The 18756-nt window shown below is 38.1% G+C and overlaps 1 protein-coding gene across 1 annotated transcript; it reads left to right on the top strand.

Moving 5' to 3' along the window:
* Nucleotides 1–1557: 1557 nt before the first annotated feature.
* Nucleotides 1558–17879, top strand: mapk11 (mitogen-activated protein kinase 11). Its single transcript, XM_086146967.1, has 12 exons — nucleotides 1558–1759; nucleotides 7432–7561; nucleotides 7657–7715; nucleotides 7943–8054; nucleotides 9377–9406; nucleotides 9597–9644; nucleotides 9726–9840; nucleotides 9913–9984; nucleotides 10336–10415; nucleotides 10729–10807; nucleotides 10979–11152; nucleotides 15209–17879. Exons 1-12 carry the CDS (start codon nucleotides 1647–1649, stop codon nucleotides 15280–15282), a joined length of 1086 nt encoding a protein of 361 aa, XP_086003093.1. The 5' UTR covers nucleotides 1558–1646; the 3' UTR covers nucleotides 15283–17879.
* Nucleotides 17880–18756: the final 877 nt, after the last annotated feature.

Genomic DNA, 18756 nt, shown 5'->3' with positions numbered 1-18756 from the left:
TTACGCCCAATTAGTCTTCTTTTTCATGAATTTGGGCGGAAAGAAAAAAACATCGGGCGGTGAAGATGAAAATTGAACTGCTTTGGCATACATAACTGCTGAATGGTACCAGAAAATAATCTAACAATGACAGTGTACCATACTTCACAGCACGAAGGACCCTGGTTTGATTTCGACGGCGAACCTTTCTTTGTGGAGTTTGTATGTTCTCTGCATGGGTGTCCCCCCGGTTCTCCGCGTTCCTCCCACAGTCCCGAAACCTGATGCAGATTTACTAAAAAAATTGGGGAAATTGCTCAGATGTTTGTATGAGACCATATATAGTTGTGGCCCTGCGAATGACTGAAGACCAGTCCAGTGTGTATCTCACCTCTCGCCCAGTGGCAGCAGGGACAACATCCCCTGTGAGCCTAACTAGGATAAGCAATAGATGATGGATGAGTGGATGGATGGATGGATGAATACATAAGTTTTTTTTGGAAATATTGAGGGAACAATTTTATTACAAAAGGTGTCACACTACTATCAAAATAAATGTTTGATTGTCATGAGTACTGTCTAACATTGTCAGATCTGAGAGAGGCCTGGAAACAACGGGTGTCATTGTTGGTCAAGTCCCTGTGCCACAAGTGTAAATTGAAGGTGTCACAGTGTTGCAGTAGTTAATGCTTTCACCTCATAGCAAAAAAATCCCTAGTTCAATCATGACAGAGGAGTTTGCATATCCTCCCCAAGTCTGCATGGGTTTCCCCTTGGGATCTCAAGTTCCCCCACTCAGTCCAAAAACATGCACCAGGTTATTTAAAATTACTAGACGTGAATGAGAGAATAAATGGATGTTAGTCTTGATATACTGTATATCTGGCCTTGTGATCAATTGACTAGACTGAACCAAGCCTCACCAATGAACCAGTGACAACCAGGATAGCATACAGCAGCCCTGTAACCCTGAGTGAGGGATAAGTGGTATAGGTAATGATAATAATAAGAGTAATATATATTATTTAAGGTGCCTGACTTGGCACACAAGGACACCATACAGACAAAAATGATAGATTCAAAAGATAAAATGAAGATACAAACAATAAAAGTGATAGAGTAGTGGGGCAAAAAAAGGTAATAAATGAATTAATATTATTAAAAGCACAATCAATAAGAATATAGCCTCTGATGCACATTTTTTTCAATTATCCGCACATTATTGGTATTTTCGAGAACAAATATTTGAATTTGAATTCATGTATCGAATAACGTCTTTCCTTATTCTTTTTTCTGTTTGTCCCTTTCAATTGAAACGGCTTGATTAGTGCTTTTCCTCTGTTATTTCATTTCTTGGGATGCTCTACATATTTGGTTATTTAACTGTACTCTTTGTATTGATTCATTTGATGCATTTAAGCAGCTTTGGACGTGTTTCTTGTTACGCATTTATGGTTTCACCAAGTTTCACCAGGTTAAGATTTGGACGAGGAATTATTTTTCTTCTTTTTTTATAAAATTGGGCGGAAACTGGTAGGCTTATCTGGCAACGTATGAAGACGGCGGTCCAGCCCTCGATCCTTTCCGGATTGTTTCGCACTCAAGATTGAACGTCCTTGCTTCCAGTTTGTGCTCCATTATTTGTTATACACTGTCAGTGCGGAGGAATGTCGGCCCGACCGGGATTTTATCGACTAGAGCTGAACAAAACCGTGTGGGAGGTTCCAGAACGGTATCAGAATCTGACGCCAGTCGGTTCCGGTGCCTACGGTTCCGTGTGGTGAGTGCTTGTGCGCGTATGTGTGTGTGTATGCGTGTGTGGGTTACGGCTCTCCGTAAAATAGGAACTAATTTTTTTTGTCTTGTGTTTCATCAGGCTTGCTTCTTAACTGTCATTGTTGTCTTCACTAGATCTTGATCACTACATGGTTGATATTTTATCATGAACAGCTTAAAGGTGCTCCTGCTTGGTATGATGTCTAACGCTTTCTCTTTGTAAGGAAGTGAATTTAATTTTGGAAATTATGATCTTAAAAATGTCAAAAAAATACCCTCCCAGCACACACTCACATATACACACATTCACACACAGAGACACACGCCCGCGCCCGCGCACACACCCTTCTGTTGTGGATGCAGCGGCAGTGAGCCTTGCAATACGCCATCCTTTCATTTTGCTCTTACATTTTCTAGTAGGATCCCGTTGCCATGGTGATGTGTTTTCGATCTCCACCTCTGACAGTCAACCATGGTTAGGCAACCATAGCAGACTGCTAATAATATCGAACTTAAAGGGGGATGAAATGTATACCAATGTTACTGTTCCCACTGAAGATAATTTCCAGACATGGATAAGAGGTGGCTATGCTATCCTATGGGGTTTTGCCAAAATCATAGAGGTTAAATTGTTTGTCAGTGAGTCTTACCTTTTGAATAGTCACTGACAGTAGCTAGCAGTCACTGATTAGCATGACAATTTCTTCTGTGTTGGGTTGTAATTCGTAAAAGAACTGCTTAAAGGTAGATCCAGGCAACATTATTGACCTATATATATATATACATTATTGTGTGTATATATATATATATATATATATATATATATATATATATATATATATACACAATAGTTATATAATATCCAAAAACATTTTGGTACAACCTGTCAAAGTACCTCATATTACACTGATTCATTAAGAAATGAAATATCCCAAATGTTTGCCTGAAATTCAATTAGATATCATCTGGGAATAAAATTCTTTTCAGAAATCAAAACTTGCAATGTAACTCGATACTCATCATAACATGTCAGGACAGTCAATAAGTTGGAAATATATGATACCTGGGATCCTTTACAAAATTATAAAAAGCATGCCAAGGAATTCCATGGCACATGTACTGTGTCTGAGTTGTTTGAGATGGCTTGTAAATACTACTTCTATCCCCATCATATGACAGAAAAACAGGGACACCCAAAGGGTTAAATGTGGCCCCCAGGCCTTAAAAGTCCATGTTCTGATCTAAAGCATATCTCACCCAAGCTGTTCATCCTTTTGCATCTTAAACAAATATAAACCTTTATCATATGTTGATATGTCCATCTGGTAAGTAGTCCCCTCCATTGAAAGCTTTTGAATGATTATTTTTTTTGTGCTTGGTCTGCCTCTGTGAAAGCGATGAGTTACGTATTTGCCTTTGGGTAACTAAGTGCACAACATTTTATTCTGACTCCATCATTATGCTAAGATACAGTCATATGAGAGAGCCACAGTTGTACCTTTTTATAGCTTATGCTATGACAGTCATTACAATTAACCAAATGACAGGGGGGAAGCTGTTGTGATCAAACAATGTATTTATGATTGCATTACCTGGAACATTTAGCTGAAATATGTTGTATAACTGTATATTTGCATTGTCAGGTCACACATTGACAATAATGCTGTGTTGAATGTGGAAGCTGATTGCCACACCCTGTCTTTGCAATCGCCTGCATCCTTAGAGAGAAGCCTTGTCTTCTGTCATGTCAGTTGCAGGATAATAAGATGTGATGCTCTTTTAGATCAATAATAATCTTTGCATAAATAGCTTCCTCAAAGCTCAGAGAATAAAAGTAGAGAGCTAGTGTTGCTTTGTACTCACTATTTCTATTCAAGCCTGAATTATTATGGACTGAAAGCCTAGACACGTGAAATTGAAACTCCCAAAATTAGCACTAATGTTGGAGACAGCTGCTGTCATATACTCACAGGCCTTACTTAACCACAGACTTCTCTAAAATGCTGCCTAGTTAAATGAATATACAATGAAACTGGTATGAACTTGTCTTTCTCTAAAATGGCTTTGTAGACCCTCCTTCATTTCACAATAACTCACAAATTGCATGTCCTTTAAAGATGATAATCACATAATGTTATTGTCAACAGGTATGGATAATATAAAAAATAAAATAATACTGGGACATATTGATTAATTAGGAAGCTCTATATCCTGATTCTGGAAAACACTGCCAGATGCAAGAAACAAAATGATTTTAAAAGTCTCGATTCCAAACATTTATGGTTGGAATCATTGCTCTAAATCCATGGTAGCCTGTCCTAAGGAGACTGGAACTGATAAATTTTAGTATATATTTTTCTCAAGCTCCATTCTCCAAGTATATTTGGTAAATCAACGTTCATTATTTTTTAGCAGTTGGATACAAATTTCTGTATATTCCAGATGTCAGATCGCTAAGCAGCTGGTTCAGTCCTGCCCAATGTTTCTTAACATGGCTATTGTGCCATTGTAGCACTTCCACCCTCTCAAATTCTGAAACATAATGGAAATCAGCCCTTTGTGACCAGGTTTTTTCAGAAATGTTTGTTTCTTTGAGAGTAGAGAAAAGCAGAATTTAGAAAAAAAAAAAAAACTACAAACTGGGATGTATGTGAATAACACATACAGTATTAGAAGTCTCACAAATACATAACTGAAATTATCTTGACCCCAAAATATTTGCCAAGAAATCTTGCCAAAAAGCCCTAGTCACAGAATACATAATCTTTTTGGCTCTGTTCCTCTGGAAAAAACATAGATATATATGCTTAGCTGATACAGCTGTTTTCCTCTTGTGTCAGCATATTTAACATAATTTCAGTGGACCAGAACTCTAGCGTGATGCCCCTCTCTTCATAATAACCGAGGATGAAAACACATGGCTGTTTTTAGTCTCTCCTAGCAACATAAGTGAAACTGTAGAAGGTTGGTGATTGTATAAATGACAAAACAGGCAGAAAATAAGTTTGGTATTTTGGTTCTTTTTTTGCTCCAGCTACCCTTACTGCATGCATAGATCAATTATTATTGTGGCTGTGTGACTTAATCATTTACAGACTTAACAAATTACGATGACAGTGTGTGCTGTATGCAGGCGTAAATATTTGTGATAAGAATTTGAATGTAGTAATACAGAACATTATACTGAAAACATACAGCATATGTCTATTCATTCATCATTAGATTCTGGCAGTCTTGAGGTCATTAGCAGTGTGTAGAATAATTCTTTGAAATTGCAAAGGAGAATGAGTGTAATTGTAGTCAAACCAGTAATAGATATTAGTGCCAAGGTTGTTCAGCCTCCTTGGGAGCGTGTAGACAGCCCCTGACTACAAAAGCTACACTTACAGTTACATGTTATTTAAACAAATTTTGAGGTTTCAGTTGTGGTATTTTACTTTAGCACAGCTGTGTATGTTGTATCCAATTTTCCAGTAGCTATGCATGGTGTGTTGCTGTAGCACTTTATTCAGCATAATACATACATTGGATGAAATGTATCACCATCATAATTTTTATACTTTTTTGGCATGAGGCGTTCCAGGAAAGTTGGATTTTGTTTTGAACAAAGCTTAGCTCAGTGTATATCTTTATTGATGTTCAAAGATACCAAAAAGATGTAACGTCGTATACACAAATGCAATGACATTATTAATAGAATCCACATGTAAAACAATATTTCTAATGAATTTGGCCTTCTCATTTTGTGCACACAGGTCTCTGTAGTTTGAGGGGTCTTTTCTCTTGTCCGAATCTTTTATTGATTCTGGCGCAATGAACCACAATAAATGCTCAGATCAGAAAATACAGGATGACAGTTCTCCATGATGAGTCATCTCGAGATGAGTATCTGTTTCTCCTCCCATTCTATCCTTTTGAAACCAGAGGTAGATTAAGAGACACTGTAAAAAATCCTGAAACAAAAGAGAGAAATCAATGCCTTTGCTCTGTTGCACTATGTGCAGTGAGGGCAGAGCCATGTATGGAAGATGCCAGGCTGCAAGGTATGTGAGAGCCTTTCTTGTTAGGGACTGGCTACTGTCCTGGATGGGACGTGGCAGGGGCCTTCTAACCGACAGCAGGTGATTTCATCCATAGACTCAGTCATGCATGGGTGTAAAAAAACATACAGAGAACCAGGATGTTGTTTCCTATTTCCGTAGTCACTTTTGAAGTTGACAGAAAATTTAGTTTTGGCTCTGATTTTTCTCCCATATTTTACCTACTGGTATAGGACACACACACACACACACACACACACACACACACACACACACACACACACACACACACACACACACACACACATACACACACACACATGTGTTTGTCTTTGGCATGACATTTTAGGTCACTTTTTTTATTCTCACAGGAATTGGCCATGTAAACAGCTGAGTACTGCAAGTATTTTGCTGCAGTTTGTTATAGGAATGGTTGAAAGCTGCTTCAGCTGCTAAATGAAGTAAGTCCTACATTCAAGTAAAAGGTGAGCAGGGCAAGTACTAATGCTGTTTTAATTGAGAATTTCTCGATTTAAAATTCAGCCATTCATTTAAAAAGAAGTTAGAATCAAAAACTGTATAGCCAACAAATGGTAAGTTTTATGATATGTCCAATACTACACTAAAAATCAAAGACTTATCAACATACATATAGCCTGTCTTTTCTTCCTTTTTTGTCACTTGATGTTGTAACTTCTCATTTACTGTGCTTCACCAGTGCATTACTGCATTTCCCAACTCCATGCTTCCTCCATGTTTGTCTGTTCCTGATGGCTGTAATACATAGCTGATGGCAAGTGCTCAAAAAGCTGCCAATAAAGGCAATAAACAATAAAGAGATCAGATCCACAAAAGCAGGACTTGGTCTTTAATATTGTGAAATGACATTTGTAATTCCAAAGAGGCAGATGTTAAATGAATGGCTCTGACAACATCTGACCTCCCACTACCTCTTGTTCTACCTCGTCCTTTGCCACTCTTCATTTTGAATTTCTCTATTTTCAGGCTGCCTGAGTCTCTCCACATATCACAATACCAGCTAGAAAAAAAATGTAGATGATTTTATGATGTTGGGTTTTAAGCAATTGTTGGCTAATTTGGAAACTGCAGTTATTTGTTCTCCTGCTGAGAGTTCTGTGTCATGTGTTGCAATACTTAGAGCTTAGTTAGAACATTCAAGTCCTATGAAGACAGTTTTAAATCTTCTCTCCAGTGTTTTCCAAACCAAATCAAAGAAAGTTACTTTACCTGGAGATACTATTCCCTTAGTCACTTTATATAACTGTATGGTTAGTGTTTTGATTAGAGAAATCTGAAATATTGTAAAGGCAATTCAGCTTTGAGGATTGTAATATTTGATATTTGGTTGCCTTTGTTAAGAGCCAAGCATCTCTTTCTGTATTCAGAAATATATCCTAAGATGTCCCTTAGGAAGATGATGTTCTAAATGAGTTGATGTTGAAATGAATCAAATAGCTCATATACTGTCCTAATAATTTTGGATATTGGTGATAAAGATGGGCTGTTTTCATCATTTCTGCTATGTCATTTCACCAGGCAAATGTTTGTTTTTTATAATTTAATAAAGATACATTTTTAATGATAAAATTATTTCATTTCTTGTTTTTCTCTCCAGCTCAGCATATGATGTCGTCTTGCGGCAAAAGGTTGCAGTCAAGAAGCTCTCCAGGCCTTTTCAGTCTTTGATCCACAGCCGCCGCTCATACCGGGAGCTCAGGCTACTCAAGCACATGAAACATGAGAATGTTAGTGTATCTAATAACCAGAGACATAGGCACTCTGTGTGTTTCTTTGCATGTTATTGATCAACTTTGTCCTGTGTCTGTCTCTGTCTCCACAGGTAATAGGTCTGCTGGATGTCTTCACACCTGCTTCAACATTGGAAGACTTCAATGAACTGTAAATCTTTTTTACTGTGAGAATCTGTCTACTGTAAACCAACAAAAAAAAAGAAAATGGCAGTTTTTTTGTGAACAGAAGGGATGGTAGTCTTGGTGGAGAAGATCCTGGGGGATTAGAAGCTTGCAGAGTCCTGACGGTTGCCATGGCAGCATTGCAAGGTTCTCCTCCAACCCCCCGTACCCTCTGTACACTCACAGGCCTATATATTCTCTCCCCCTTTGCAGCTACCTTGTGACTAACCTGATGGGTGCAGACCTCAATAACATCGTCAAATTTCAAAGGCTGTCAGATGAGCATGTGCAGTTCTTAATTTACCAGCTTCTCCGTGGCCTAAAGGTAATTTCACTTTGTAATATTCATGCTCTGCAGCCACAATAAGTGAAACATTCATTTCATATACTACCAGATGGCAGAAATGTGGTACATTCATCCCCTCTTTCTTTGGTTGATTTAGTTTGATTAAATGGTTGCCACATTCAAATGGTAGGAGTTGGATATTTGAATAATTTCTTAGTTACATTGAACACAATATTTGAATAACAATCTGGACTGAGGTTTCTGGTTCGTTGGTCTGTCATTTTAAACTATCCATCCAAATGCTAAGTAGCATGTCTGTTAGAAAAAAGGCTTGGATTTCTCTGAAGTTTAGTCAACAAGACACACTGCTTAGGTGTACAAAAAATATGGTAAATTTTGCCAAAACACCAGAAATCAAATGTATGGCAGCACCTTGCAATGGGGGAGCACAGCTTGTTAAAGCAATGCACAATTGGACCTTGTCAGGAAAAAAAGAGCTAATCCCCACAATCAATAAAAAAGACAGAATCAGGAAACATGTCCTAGGAATTTGGGACATTTACCCATTACATATATGAATCTGGTTGCCTTTTACATTTACTGTGATAGGTAGCTACTTCAGGATTTTTAAGATTACCTTTATTTTAAGTTTCTCACTTGTTATTACTACATAGAAATTGATTTCAAACACAAACTATTTTTATTTAGTCAGTTTATTTAGTCATTTCTCTATCATACCTATGGATAACACATAGCCTTTACAAATTTAACGGAGTTCCCTTTTCTGTATTCATAATATTCGCTTAGTCTGTTCAGTTTGTAGAGTTTGCATGTTCTTCCTACGTCTGTGTGGGTTTCCAACAGGTTTCTTTCCACAGCAGCAGGAGGTTAACTGAAAGTGATTGGTTAATTAAAATGCATTGTAAAGATTGAACACATGTGAATGAGAGCGTGAAGGACTATTTGTCTATATGTGGTCCTGCGATTGACGAGTAATCACCTCTCGCCCAATGACATCTGGGATAGGCTCCAATGTCCCGAAGTGCAGGAAAAGCAGCAGATAATGGCAGGATAGACATCTTTATATAAATCTGCACTTTTCTATTTTTCTATCACTATTTTATTATCTTATCTATTATTTTATTGAATATTAAATATTAAGTGTAAATATGATGAACAAGGATTTGGGGAATTCATGTTGCTTCCACTGTCCGGTTTAGCTGGCCTGGTTACCATGGGAAACATTAGTTTCCCTCCATGCAGGGGCTATGTGGGACTGCTGTGTTGACCCCGTCACCTTTTTTATGTCACCTCTCTCCTTCTTCTTTCCCTTGGCTCCTTCTCTACTGCCTGGTGAATAGTACATTCATTCAGCTGGACTAATTCACAGAGTAAGTATCTGGTCTCTGGCCTCCCTGTGACTTACACCATCAATTTTAAGCAACAACATGAAGCCTACATATCTCTCAGGAAGAAATCAATGTAAAAAAAGTTTTGTTTTTTTTTTAAGTTGGTCTGAATTTATAAGAAATGTGCATCATAAAACGCCTCCCCCCTTGTCTGGATAAATACTTGTTCCAGGACCTCAAGCCAAGTAATGTAGCAGTGAATGAAGACTGTGAACTCAGGGTAAGGTCAGATAGTTGAACAAAAACAGTCCTATACTCCCCCTCAAACTCCTCAACTCAGGAGAATTATCAACCTGTCCAGATCCTTGACTTTGGATTGGCCAGGCAAACAGATGACGAGATGACCGGGTATGTGGCTACTCGCTGGTATCGAGCGCCTGAGATCATGCTGAACTGGATGCACTACAATCAGAATGGTGAGAGATATGGATTTGTACATATTGTCTGAGAAGCCAGGTTAGAAACTAAATCTTTTATTTGTGTTCCAGTTGATATTTGGTCAGTGGGATGCATCATGGGAGAGCTGCTGAAGGGAAAGGTTCTTTTTCCTGGCACTGACTGTATCCTTTATCAGCAAAGTGTGAACCCACTGGAGTTTGCTGTTTTTTCCACCTCAGTAGTAAACTTCCATTATCCCTCTAATGTGCCCCATGGATGCAGACATCTTAGCATTACAATGTCCAACTATTCTTAAGGAAACAAGCAGGACTAAAAGAAGCTTTGATTGAAAAGGCTGAATAACAAACTGGATTATCTGAGTTGTTTGTATTCATCGGTTGCAAGTAAAACTGATTAACTGATCAGTATTTTCAGACCTGTCAGTCTACAGTGCTAAGCATTCCTAGTGAAACAGGAGTATTTTTATGAATTTTCAAAAATTTTGATGGTCCCTTCACTGACCCTAATCCTAGATATTGACCAGCTGAAAAGAATTATGGAGATGGTTGGAACACCAACACCGGAGCTCTTAAAGAAGATTTGTTCTGAACATGTGAGAATAAGTAGAGGATAGAGGGAGGGATAGCAACAATAAAGGAATTTTGAAAAATAGTAGAAGTATGGTTACTTTTTAGTGAAATATTTGATGGTTATTGCTCACAATCAATTTTTTTACTAAATAAAACAAAAGCACGAATTACGTAAAAATGAACTTTGGTAAATTATAAAAGTATGTTAATGGATAATTCCTTGCTCTGTGTAGAGAAAAAGGTAATTTTCTACAAAAATGCATGAGTTACCAATCCAAACAATGCTGATGATGCTGTTGTTGATGGATTGGTTTACAACATGATTTGTATTTTCAGGCACAGAAGTACATCCAGTCTCTCCCTTTTATGCCACAGCAAGATCTAGAAAAGATCTTCCGAGGAGCAAATCCACTTGGTTAGTGATGCACCACAAATTGCATTACCATCATCTAAATCAAATTGGGAGAATGTGAGAGGCTGAAAAAGCTTGAGTTACTCTCTATGTATTGGAAATCACAAATTTAATTATACATTATTGATGCAAGTTACACTGGCCTTGGAATGATTGTTTGTTTCTTTATGTTAGCTGTTGACCTACTGAAGCGTATGCTGGTGCTAGACTGTGATGGTAGGATCTCAGCCAGTGAGGCCCTGTCCCACCCCTACTTCTCACAGTACCACGACCCAGATGATGAACCAGAGGCGCCACCCTACGACCAAACACTGGAGAGTAAAGACCGCACACTAGAAGAATGGAAAGGTAAAGCTATAATATAAATATAGTGAATAAAGAATGTGCAATGTATATTCATCAAGTTATATGATTTAGTTTTTTACATTACTGTTTTATTTGACAACGTGTTGGGATTCCTTCATGTGGGAAAAGGGACCTTTGTGCAATGGATGGCAGTTGTCTTTATAGACCTAATGTGTAGATAAAGGATTCAAAGCGTTTATTTTCATATTCAGAGTAAGGAAACAGGCTTCCTTTTCTTCTACTTCTTTTTCTCCTTTCGGCTTTTCCCTTTAGGGGTTCCCACAGCGAATCAACCTTCTCCATCTAACTCTATTCTCTGTATCCTCCTTTCTCACACCAACTACCTGCATATCCTCTCTCACTACGTCCATAAATATTCTCTTTAGTCTTCCTCGAGACCTCCTGCCTGGCAGCTCCAGTTCCAGCATCCATCTACCAATATATTCACTATCCCTCCTTTGTACATGACCAAACCATCTCAGTCTGGCTTCTCTGACCTTCACTCCAAAACATCTAACACGAGCCATCATGCTGATAGACTCATTCCTGATCCTATCCATCCTGGTCACTCCCAAGCATTTTCATTTTTTCATCTCTGCAATCTCTAGCCCTGCCTCCTGTCTTTTTGTCATTGGAACTGTTTCAAGGCCATACAGCATCGCTGGTCTCACCCCTGTCTTGAATTGTCTTGTAAAAAAAAAAAAAAAAAATATCTCACCCACTTACTGTAAATCATAATAATTTATCTGTATATTTATTCCTAACTGTGCAATATTTCATCTCATAACAGCTGCATGAGCTATATTTTTTCATACTCTTGTGCACTCCTTATCTTTCACCTGGTACTTAGGATCTTAAGATACTTTATAGCCTTGACTTGTTGCTTAGACACTTTATAGTTTTATTTGTATTTCTTATTCTCCCCCCCTTTTTATACTGTTTAAACAATTTCCTACTATTATTATTATTGTTATGTTTAACTTGAAACTCTGGCACAACAATTTCCTTCGGGATAAATAAAGTTGTTCTTATTCTTATTCAGCATCGCCATTCAGCAATTGGTTCTCACCACTGTCTTGTACACCTTTCCTTTCATTCTGGCTGATAGTCCTCTATCGCATAGTACCCCTGACACTTTTCTCCTCCCATTCCAACATGCTTGAACCCATCTCTTCACCCCTTTTTCACACCCTCTGTTGCACTGGACTGTTGACCCTAAGTACCTGAAATCCTCCTTCCAACTTCTTAATCCCCACTCCCTGTAACCTCACCGTTCCTCTCGAGTTCTTCTCATTCAAACACATATACACTGTCTTTCTGTGACTAACTTTCATTCCTCTCCTTTCCAGGCCATACCTCCACCTCTCTAGATTTTCTTCAACCTGTTCCCTGCTCTCACTACAGATCAGTGTCATCTGCAAACATCATGGTCCAAGGAGATTTCTGTTTAACCTCATCTTTCAGCCTGTCCATCACCACTGCAAACAAGAAGGGGCTCAGAGCTGATCCCTGATGGAGTCCCACCTCCACCTTGAATTTCTCTGTTACACCTACAGCACACTGCACCACTGTCTCACAGCTCGCATACATGTCCTGCACCAGTCTAACATGCTTCTCTGCCGTTCCAGACTTTCTCATACAACACCAGAGCTCCTCTCTTGGCACCCTGTCGCATGCTTTTTCTAGGTCTACAAAAACTAGATGCAGCTCCCTCTGGCCTTCTCTGTACTTCTCTGTTAACATTCTCAAAGCAAATACTGTATCTGTTGGATTCTGTCTCAGCATGAAGCCATATGGCACAAATTCTGACTTCTGCTCTCAGTCTAGTTTCCACTACTCTTTCCCATGCCTTAATTGTATGGCTCATTAACTTTATCCCTCTATAGTTGCCGCAATTCTGCATATCCCCCTTATTCTCCAAAAAATCGGCACCATCACACTTCGTCTCCATTCTTCAGGCATCGTCTCACTCTCTTACATTCTGTTGAATCAAGTATTCAGAAACTACACCGCCGCCTCTTCAGACACTTCCACACCTCCACAGGTATATCATCGTGACCAACTGCCTTTCCACTATTCATCCTCTTCAATGTCTTCCTCACTTCACTTTTACTAATATGTGCTACTTTGTGGTCTACAATAGTCACCTCCTCTACCCTTGCCTCGCTTTCATTTTCCACATTCATCAGCTCTTCAAAATACACCCTGTATCTCCTTATTCTCATCTGTTCTTGTCAGCCCTCTTAGTGTCCCTCTTTTTTGCTAACCGCTTTCTCTATATATGCTCCTTCACTTCCTCACTGCCAAGTCTCCTTATCGTCTTTCCTTCCAGATGACACACCAAGTACTCTCCTACCTGTCTCCCTAGATCATAGTTGTTTGACAACTGTTGTGCAATGGTCAGTTTGCAAATTAAATATGCAGACAGAGAAAAATACAAATTGCATCTCAAGCTTCTGTACATCCGGCTAGAGGGTAGAAGTGTGAACAGTCAATGACTGGAGTGGCTGTGGTCTGTGGTGATAGATGTCTTGCAGAGAGAGCAGCTGAGTCCTTGTGATCTCTGCAGTCTTCTCCACTTTCTGAAGGCGTCTACGGTCCAAAGCAGTGGCGCTGCCGTATCACACAGTGATGCAACAAGTCAAGATATTCTCAACAATGTAGCTGCAGAAGTTGCTTAAGATTTTAGGTGACATGCCAAACTTCTTCAGCCACCTCAGAAAGTACAGCTGCTGTTGAGTTTACTTAACTAGCTTTGTGGTGTTTAGTGATCATGTGGGGTCCTCACTGATGTGGAGAGCTAGGTATTATAAGATGCAAACCCTCTCTACCTCAGGCTGCCAGATGACGTTTTCTCTCATTCCTCATGTCTACCATCATCCCCCTTATCTTGTCCATGTTGAAGGTGAAGTTGTTTTCCACAAACCATGACATCAGACTAACACCCTCAGGTGGCATTCGCTGTATTTTTTTTCTTATCAAACACAGAAAACAGAACTCCCCAATTGTTAACAATGACCAGAAATGAAAGAAAAGATAATAAAATGTATATTAGTGTGTTTTATAAATACCATAAGGGACATTTTTGAAAAAAACTGAACTCAATTGTAGACATCTGATATACATAGAAAGAAAAATGAGAACAATAAAAGTCAGAAAAAATGGAAGAGTCTAACAGTCGTAAATGACATGATAAAATTCCTCTTGTGAAGAATTACAAAAGATAGTTGATCATGCTGTTGATTCCATGACTAAAGACAAAACAATAAAGTTTCCATGCTGTTAAGCATGTGATTCTGGGTATACAGTATTCTGTTTCATAAAGCTTCATTTTTGACAGACACACACATGCACACACACACACACACACACACACACACACACACACACACACACACACACACACACACACACACACACACACACACATCAATTCCACTGTTTTGAGATTATTGAAAAACTTTGTTCTGTCTTATCGATCCTGCGTTCTCATTAGTCACTTCACGGGCAGAGGTTTTGATTTGCATAGGCATGAGTTACAGATCAATGTAAAATTATCTTTAGTTGCTGAAATTAAAAATTAAGGCTCTTTCACTGGGCCAACATTGTTTGTTTGCTCTGACTGACTCAACAGAGCTGGCAAAAGCTACCTCAGTGTGGGATTTTAGAATTTTTTTTCCCGAATCAAAGGTATTTGCTCAAACAATACGCAACAGAGGTTCAGAGAGTGATATGCATGCTGCCACGCATACCTTGCTGTTGGAGCACTGCCTAATCTGGTCAACCTTTTTTTCCCCATTTTTATGGGATTTAGTGTTAAAGATGCCAGGGTTTATATGGTTATAAACAGTCTTAATGCTGATGTTTAAGAACTACTATGTAAGAAATCTTTTAAGTACGTCTTAACAAAAGAAGTTTATTGCTACTCTCACTGGGCTTAGAAATGTTTGTTTTTAAGAACTATTCACATTTTAGTTTGAAATGTACCCATGCCTTTTCATTTCTGATGATATTAACATGACCTTAAACATTGCTTCTTTTCTCTTCCTCTTGTTTCAGAGTTAGTATTTGATGAGGTGAAAAGCTTCAAACCAGCCGTTTGCAAGAATGATAGCCTTCAGGTGGAGCAGTAAGGCTCCCTCTGCCAGACTTCAACCTTGACGTGGACCATATACACAAACACTGGTGGAGGAATTGCACTCATTAAGCCCTTACCACTTTGCTCAGCGTGATTATATTAGTTTGCCCGTTGTATGTTCATGCACAGGGCAAGTTGGAGTTGCCCAGATCTGATGCACACTTCACATTACAGAATGGTCTAGAATGGTAATATGGTCTCTCTGTGAAGTTGCTTCATCTTATGTTTCCAGTTAGTGAAGCTGGAATGGAACAATGATTCACAAGAAGAAGCAACTTTAAAGAAGTGAACTGTTTGCAGATGGACAGAGGGCTTTCAAGGGGAACTACATGAGTGCACTAGGATTTCCAAAGACAGATTCTGGTTCTTCATCATTGCACATGTTGTGAGCAACTACTGCTTCTGCTTTCACATATGAAATTCATGTTTAAAGGCTTGCAGCAATGCACACCCTATTTCAGCTTAGCTTTGAGCTAGCATACTACTGCATGACTTTTGTGAAATTTATGATTACAGAATATAACTGGTACTGTATTATAATGCTTTATACATGTATTATAAAGCTTATTACATCTGATTTCATATGCCACAATGGTGTAAACAAGCCTGTCAGACTGAGGTATCATCTTGGATTATTTATTTATTATGTCCTGTTAAAAAAATCATATAAAAAGCTAGTGCAGATCCTCCCTGGCCAAGAATAATTTACTGTTTATGTAATACAGAGACTGTCATCAACTAGTGATGTGATTAATATGACAAAGCTGAAGAGAGTGACTCAGATTTCTGTTTACCACGTGACCTTTCTTGATGGGTGATTCGTGATCATTTTTTAGATTGGTACTTCACCCATCAGGTTTTCCATCTTTCTCCACAGTGCCCATTGCAGCCCTGGTTTGTGTTTAAAATCATTTAGCTGATGGACAAAAGCAATGAGTTATAAATCATTATATGTCCCACAGCTGATAGCTAAATCACAGCAGCATCTAGGTAACTCGGTTTCAGCTGGTTAGCTGGTTATTCCCATAAAGCTGTTTTCAATTGAGGATGTTTCCTCAAACACTTCTGATATAGCAAGTGTATGTTAAATAATAGTGATTCAAAACTTCGTGAGGTTTGATTTCCTGTGATACTGAAAAACAAAGAGGAACCTAATATTTGCTGCAGTTATAGCATCCTACACAGAGCACAGTGTTGGTAGATGCTGAATCTTGGAAACAGCTGACATCCTTCCTGACTGAAGTTTCAGTTCAGTTCAGTGTTTGTTTGTTTTTTTTCAAGAAATTAAAAGTGGCTGCTGTGTTATACACCTATGTGCGAAGCCATATAGCATGAGCCTAACCAGGTTGAAACTGAAAATAACAAATGAAACAGTACTGGTTTTTAAAGCAACACAACTTGTGTGGACATTTAATAATTAATTGTTTAAAATATTTTCGAGTTTGATTTGGATAAAACTTGAAAAAAGAAATCTCATTATCTCAAATCTTCATCAGTATTCTAAAGCAAATGTTTGGCATTAGATATCAAGACATTTGCATCTGGTTGAATGTTGTTTGTGATTACGCTGTTCAAACAGTGTTAGCTTGCAGCTTGGAAAACAGATAAGTGTTTAGATATTTGACATTCAAAACATAGATCTTTAAAGATTTTCTGACAACAAATATGTTGACACAGATACATTAGTAAGAGGCAACTACTGGTTGCTAAAATCGGGTGAACAAATATATAGGCCGGGCTGTACAAAAAACGAAGGGTTCAAGAAGTGAATTCTTATCAAAAGGTCAAAATTCATAATGTTCAAGAAGCTTCCATTTATTATCAAACAGTAAGGCAATAGTAATGACTACCTAACACATCAGCCACGCTGTGTTCAGGGCCACAGACAAAGCTCATCGTTACATGGCAGTTTGCATTTTAAGGCACACAGTGGAAATATCACAGGATTAGACATAAATCTGAATATTAACAAGATGATTACCAACAGCAGGCATACGATCAGTTGCTCACTTCTTAGTATCGAGTAGCATAACTACAACTTAAATACTGTATTTTACATCCATTGTGTTTCATTGTATGTCATCCAGGGTACACTACGATGGTTTGGTTCCACCCACATCTCTCCCAAAATAGAATTTACTGTCTCCAAGAAACATTTGACAATTTTTCAATCGACGTTCACGTTGGAGTTCTTCATGTAGCCTTTTGCACGACTCCTCAAACTGGATACAAAATGTTAAATTTACACTCCCAATGAATTTTACGAGTTCGTCAAAGCTTATTAGGGCTCTGTCACTTTCTGAATGTTGAAATGTTTCTGTATGTGCTTATATGGATATTGTACATGTAGTTGATTTAAATAGCAAATTTCAAAATGAATGTAAAAGAAAAATGTATGTACGTAAAGAGTTAACAGTCTTCTGAACACATGATGGCATGTTATTCAACAGTTGCCATGAAGTTTACCTCTCTAAACTGAATGTCAACTCACGATTTCCGAATGATTTGATTAATTTCTCTTATTCATCATCAACAGGTAGCAACTTGTCCTGGCTTCCGAGAATAAATACCATGGTTTTGGTAATGATTTTACAGCGAGATTGTCTCTTCTTACTCCCAGACAAGCCTGTTTGCATAAGTGATGATTGGATCACAACATGATTATTGCTGGGGTTATTTAAATCTATTGTATGAGAGTATTTATACTCTTCTCACATAGGTGGAGGAATGTCAATTCCCACCATGGATAATATGTAATTCTATTCTATACTACACCACCTGTTGAGTGTGTACACACACACACACACACACACACACACCAGTTAAGTTTGAAGTATAGTGTTGTATAGTGTAGGATTTAGTATAGTGTTTTCAAATTACAGTGTTACATTGTAAAATGTATTCTGCAGAACTATTGTGAGTCTACCCAAAGAATGCGATATAAAATCCAACAAAACCACAGCAAACAACCTTCACAAATAGGTCAGTGACTAACCAATTTGAGATATCTGAAATGATTTAGTTTCATCTGCATTAAAAAAAATATGAAATTTAGCACAAATTTTCTCTAAGGGATCATCTCAGATATATAGCACATACAGATATATACCATGGGCAGACACATGTATTATGTAATATGGTAATTTATAAGTTGTTGTATGTACCTCTTATTTTTTTCAAAAAATCTGATACTAAGTGATTTCAGATACTAGATTTCTTATTATCTTTGCTGCGGTTCCAAGGGTGTTGGGCAGATGATTGATTTGTCAGGGAGACAAATCACTTGAGTAATTACAATACTTATGATTTTGATGGCTCCAATTCAATACCATCTGCGAAACAGTTGAATTTTACATTCAATTTCACAGGTAAACTATGTTATCCCTGCCTCAGAAGTCAGCTTCATAGTGACAGTGAAACAAAAATACAGAAGTCGGACTAGTCAGAGCTCCTGTGGCGATGGTGTTAG

Source organism: Fistularia commersonii, chromosome 5 (genome assembly GCF_037954325.1).
Source record: "Fistularia commersonii isolate RoL2024-O1a breed Wild chromosome 5, RoL_Fcom_v1.0, whole genome shotgun sequence".
NCBI lineage: Eukaryota > Metazoa > Chordata > Actinopteri > Syngnathiformes > Fistulariidae > Fistularia > Fistularia commersonii.
Note: the sequence above shows the minus strand (reverse complement) of the source record. Positions and strands in the feature narration are given on the sequence as shown.